This window comes from Pteropus vampyrus, unplaced genomic scaffold, assembly GCF_000151845.1.
Source record: "Pteropus vampyrus isolate Shadow unplaced genomic scaffold, Pvam_2.0 Scaffold212, whole genome shotgun sequence".
Classification (NCBI taxonomy): domain Eukaryota; kingdom Metazoa; phylum Chordata; class Mammalia; order Chiroptera; family Pteropodidae; genus Pteropus; species Pteropus vampyrus.
This window is the reverse complement of record NW_011888993.1, coordinates 444,255-449,034: the sequence shown is the minus strand read 5'-3', so window position 1 is coordinate 449,034 and position 4,780 is coordinate 444,255. Positions and strand designations below refer to the sequence as shown.

Here is a 4,780-nt window from a genome sequence, read left to right as displayed (position 1 = left end):
GGCTCAGGCAGGACTCCCCAGAAGGAGGCCACCGAACCACATCTGCCCCCGAGAGTTGCTTTGGCCTGGTTGGTAAAAGACTGGAAGTAACCTCACTGCTCCCCCCCCCAGGGAGTCTGCTGTATAAGCGCAGGTGCCTGGACAAGTACAAACGTGAACTGAATACAGCCGGGGAGAAGGGGAGAGGGGTGGCGGTGTCTCCACCCCTCGGGCTTTCTTGGCTGATGAGAACGTGGGGGAAGTGACCACGGGAACTCAGAGCCTACTTTGCAAAGTGGCCTTGTGCGTTCCACCTTTGTCCTCTGGGGATACTGTCCGGAGGCCACCGTGCTTCAAGGAAGCTGGACCAGCCTCCTGGAGGCTGAGAAGATGTCGGAGGAGCACTGAGCCCCCCGCCAACAGCCAGCGCCAAGCGCCCGTGCCCTGCTGAGGGTCTCAGAACTTCTGGCTGAGCCTGCAGGCGTCTGAGGCCTCCCGGAGTTAACCCAGGCGACACCGCAGATGGATTTCGCAGCCAACCCAGAAAATCGCGAGAAGTAATAAACTGTTTTATGCCACTAAGCTTGGGGAATGTTTCTTACGCAGAGACAGGTCACTGAGACTTGCTGCCTTAGGCCTATGGCAGATCGCAGGGGGAGACCAAGTTTGTCACACAGATGTGTACAGTACGGTACCATTTACTTCAGATAATCATTTTGCAAATGTTTTTATGTTTTTAAATGTATAGAGAAAGATCTGGAAGGGCACATGCTGACCTGGAATTGGAGATGGCGACGAAGGGGCCTGTTAGCCTATTCGTCAAGTTTTAATATTTCACAAGGAGAAATTGAACGTTTCATATTTTACATGAAATGTTCTATGGAAATTTTAATATTTTATCAGGAGTCAGAGAGAGAAGAGGCCAGAAGCACGTGGCGAGACGCAGAGACAGATTACAGAGACGGGAAAGGCAGAGAGGCGGAGACAGGCAAGGAGAGGGAGAGAAATGAGGACACGGCCACCTGGCTGGTGACACCGGATCCCTCCCTCCCCACCCTCCTAGCCCCGGTATAAATCCCCAGCCCTCACCGCCACCAGCCGGCCCACCATGCCCAAGGGAGGCTGTCCCCTGACCCCTGCTCAGATCCCGCCCTTCCAGCTTCCAGCCCAAGGTCCCAGCAGGCCTCGGAACACCGGGCGGGGGTTGCGGCCACCAGCCCCCGGTCTGGCCCTGCTGCACGTGCAGACGGTGACCACGGCCCACGGCTTCCAGGTCTTGGCTGAGAAGCCTCGAGTGCTGTCTGCGGAAGCCCTGCTCTGGGGGATGTCACCAGAGCCCCCGGCAGGCGGGCCGAGGGACCGACCCCCTCTCCAGCTGGGACCAGCCAGGGAGCCCAGGACGCCGCCCCACGGCACGTTCCAGAGCCTTCCAAAAGGTGGACAGCATCTTGACTTTGGTGACGGCCAGCCCTGTCCCTTCCCCACCCAACCGCCTTGTCCTCAAGGAGCTTTTGTACGCGGACGGGCTACCGCATCCCTTCTGGCCACTCAGCCCTTCCCGTTAGCCCCGTTCACAGACGAAAAAGCAGAGGCCCAGAGAGGGCTGAGCAGCCTGCAAGGGCCACACAGCCTGCCCCTTCTGCCCCATACCCTTTCCGCGTCTAAAGCCACCGAGCCTGACTGGCCCGTTTTGTGGGTGTGCAACCTGAAGCCCGAAGCTAGGTGGGCGAGGGCCCCGGGCCCCGTGCGGGGCGGGCAAACCAGGAGCTGGGAGGGACCAGGTGACCTCGCTCTCGCACTGCAGCCCCCACACCCGCGAAAGGACCCTGAGGATGCCCGCAGGCTGGGCCCGGTGCCACAGAGCCCCGACGGCACCTGCAGGGTCCTCACATGCTGCTGTCGATCTCGGGGTCCCGGCTTCCCAGAATCCGCCCCCGCTGGAACTCACGAGGACGTGGATGTAAGAGGGAGGGGTTTCTGTGACCCGGGAGACTTCACAAATGTGTGTTTTGGGGGGCGGTCTCAGATCCACGGGCGCTGGTTTGAGCTCAGGGTCGGCCCAGGCTGAAAGAGTGAGGACGCCCCCATCTGGCCCTCCTGCTTCCTGCGGCTCTCAGCGTGTCCCTCCCCAGCTCCAAGCCCTCCAGAGCCCCCACTGCCTGCAAGGTCAGCCCTCTCCCATCCCCCCACCCCCGTTAGACTAGGAGCTGGCGGGCGGGGGTCTCTGACGCCCATAAACATGGGCTGCTGAATGGGAACCGTCCTGCCTTTTCGCGCGGTCTGCGACCAGTCCGGGAGCTTTCCCCGCCGGCGGCCCTGCCGTGCTGACCGGAGCCAGCAGGGATCAGGACCTGCTCAGGAACGAAGAGCTGGAGGCGGACCCCACCTGCCCGGCCCGCTGGACAACCTGGAGGGAGCGATCACTACCCCACGCCCCCAATGGGGCCACAGGGGCTCGGAGAGTGTCTGTCACTAGCTTTGGGCCACACAGCAGGGACCCAGCGTGACCCCAGGGGTCTGGATCTGGAGCCCCAGGCCTTAATCACTCTGCACTTTTGCCCCGCCCCCACACCCACCCCTGCACCCGCACCTGATGGCTGCACAGGCCATTACAGAGGGGACCCCATTCATCTGGGGTCACAGCCGAGCCTCCCAGGCCACCTGCCCCCACAGCCTCCCTCCACCGGCCTGGATCACCAATCCTGCACATCTTACTGGAGAGGGAGGTCAGGGTTGGGGGACTTTTAATTTTAGGGATCATTACAGCCACACCACGGCTCCTGCTGGACAAGGAGAACCGATGGCCCCCTCCCGTCCCCAACCCCTCCCACAGCTTCCCCCTCGGAGCTACCCTCTCTTCCCAGGTGGTTCATCTCCATGGCAACGTCCCCATGCCGGGTGCTTGTAACCTTGGCAACCAGGTACTGCCGCCCCAGGCTGCACCCCCTTCCCACGCTCTCCTCGCCCCCCCATGGCAGTATCTCGCCGGCGCTGCTGGGCCCAGCGAGGCCCGCCAGCAGCTGAGCCCATCTCCCTCTGCTGCTGGACGCCAGCGTGCACATTCTAGCTGTTTGCTGAGCACCTACTGTGTGCTCCCGGGACACAGCAGTGAGCAAAATGGGAGTGGTCGTGGTCCTCAGCGGACTCCCACTCAGGACTGGGAGCAGGGAGACGCTGGCCAAGGACAGAAAAGACACACACAGTGGTTCCAGGGAATGGAAGACGCTCTGAGGAAAACAGGGTGCCGATTCCCCACTCAGACCCCCAGAAACCCCGCATCCGGGAACAAAATCCACCACCCCCAGCGTCACCGAGTCTCATTCATTCACCCAGTGTTCACTGCACGCCTACTGTGTGCCTACTGGAGCCACAGTGATTTTTAAAAAGGGCACACAATAATAAACGGGGTAAATCAGCAAATCCCAGTGTCTTTGCGGGGAGAGTGTGAGAAGGCAGAGATGGGGTGCAAGGGGGGACAGGCGTCAGGGAGGGAGCCGGGCGCCTGTGGGAAGGGTGGCACAGACAGCGGGAACAGCCGTGCAAAGGCCCTGAGGCGGCACGTGCCCGTGGCCTCACCCTGCCCTCGGCTACGTGTCCAGAGTGATGACCGCCAGCTGAGCAGAGCCATCGGCACCCTGGGTTCCACTCTGTCATTGGGGGCTGAGTCTCTGCGGTCCTAGAAGATGGGTACTGTTCTGAACCCCATTTTACAGATGTGGAAACCGAGCTGGAGGGGAGTCCCCCACAGCCCCATAGCCAAGAAGTGATAAGACCAAGATTGCCCGCCCCTGCCTTGCAGGACTCATCCCCAGCCCCCTCCCCCCAAAAGCATCCCTGGCTCCAGCCCAGGTCAGACACCAAGTGTCCCTGCTCATGAGTCGGCCCCACCCCCCACAGCACCCGCCTCGTTGCCCCCACACACCGTGTCTCCTCCCTCCTGGCACACAGTAGGTGCTCGATAAACACTTTCCTCCCAGCTCCCTGAGAATGGCATCAGGAGGAAGAGAAGGACACTCAGAGAAGAGAAGTGACCGCCCCAAAGGCAGCCCTGAGAGGGAGGTGCTCCGTGTCAGGGAGGGAACCGCCCCCCTTTGTCTGTGGGGGGCCCCGGCCTGCAGCTTCTCGGGATGCAGTTTCTGGGCCTCAAGCCAACACGACAGTCTGGGAACGGAGCCTGCCTGAATCACAGGTGGCTGAGCTGAGCCGGGCCGCCGTCAGAGCAGCATGAGGTGTGCGGTGGCCCCGGAAGGCTTAGGGCCGTGCAAGGTTACACGTCCAGCTCCCACAGCAGCCCGGCCTGCCTTTCACCCCTCCCTTGGGTCAAATGGTATCTCTGAGCCTCATTTTGCTCATCTGCGAAATGGAACAATAAGTGTCCGCCCATGAGGGTGCAACAAGAAACCCAAGGCCCCTGCCCGGAACAGGGACCAGCCCATGGTAAGCACTCAGCCATCTCTGCTGGGGTCATGAGCAAGGGGCCGCCCCGCCCTCTGTCCTCGGGCCAGCAGCGAAGTCCCACCTCCCTTACTGGACCCCACAGCGTGAGCCCCTGGGAGGGGCAGCCCTTCCAGCCCATGTCGGGCGGCCTGTCCTGGGGGGTCAGGACACCCACTCCTGATGCCATCTCTGTCCTACCTCCTACCCACAGAGGAGCCACACACCCCAGCCTGTGAGCCTGCAGGGGGGCCACCGCCTGGCCTCCACGTTCCAGGATCTTAGGCTGTCTGCTCCCATGAGACTCCTTTCTCAGGGGGCACGGGCCCCCTCTCAGGCTTAGGGGTGCCCGCGGCGCCCCCTCCAC

The 4,780-nt window shown here is 61.9% G+C and overlaps 1 protein-coding gene across 3 annotated transcripts in view; it reads left to right on the top strand.

Annotated features, from left to right (window-relative positions):
• LOC111747124 overlaps positions 1 to 3,399 on the top strand; it is a 4,887-nt gene extending 1,488 nt beyond the window's left edge. Inside the window, exons 1-5 of one of the 3 annotated variants that reach the window (XM_023538096.1) lie at positions 7 to 536; positions 883 to 1,008; positions 1,253 to 1,415; positions 1,784 to 1,939; positions 2,270 to 3,399. In XM_023538096.1, the coding sequence (XP_023393864.1) occupies positions 502 to 536; positions 883 to 1,008; positions 1,253 to 1,415; positions 1,784 to 1,939; positions 2,270 to 2,455 (666 nt within the window). In that variant the 5' untranslated portion in view covers positions 7 to 501 and the 3' untranslated portion in view covers positions 2,456 to 3,399. Of the gene's footprint in view, positions 1 to 6; positions 537 to 871; positions 1,009 to 1,252; positions 1,416 to 1,783; positions 1,940 to 2,269 lie in introns of those variants that run through there. The other 2 variants (XM_023538095.1, XM_023538097.1) reach the window with 2 other exon arrangements.
• The last annotated feature ends 1,381 nt before the right edge of the window (positions 3,400 to 4,780 follow it).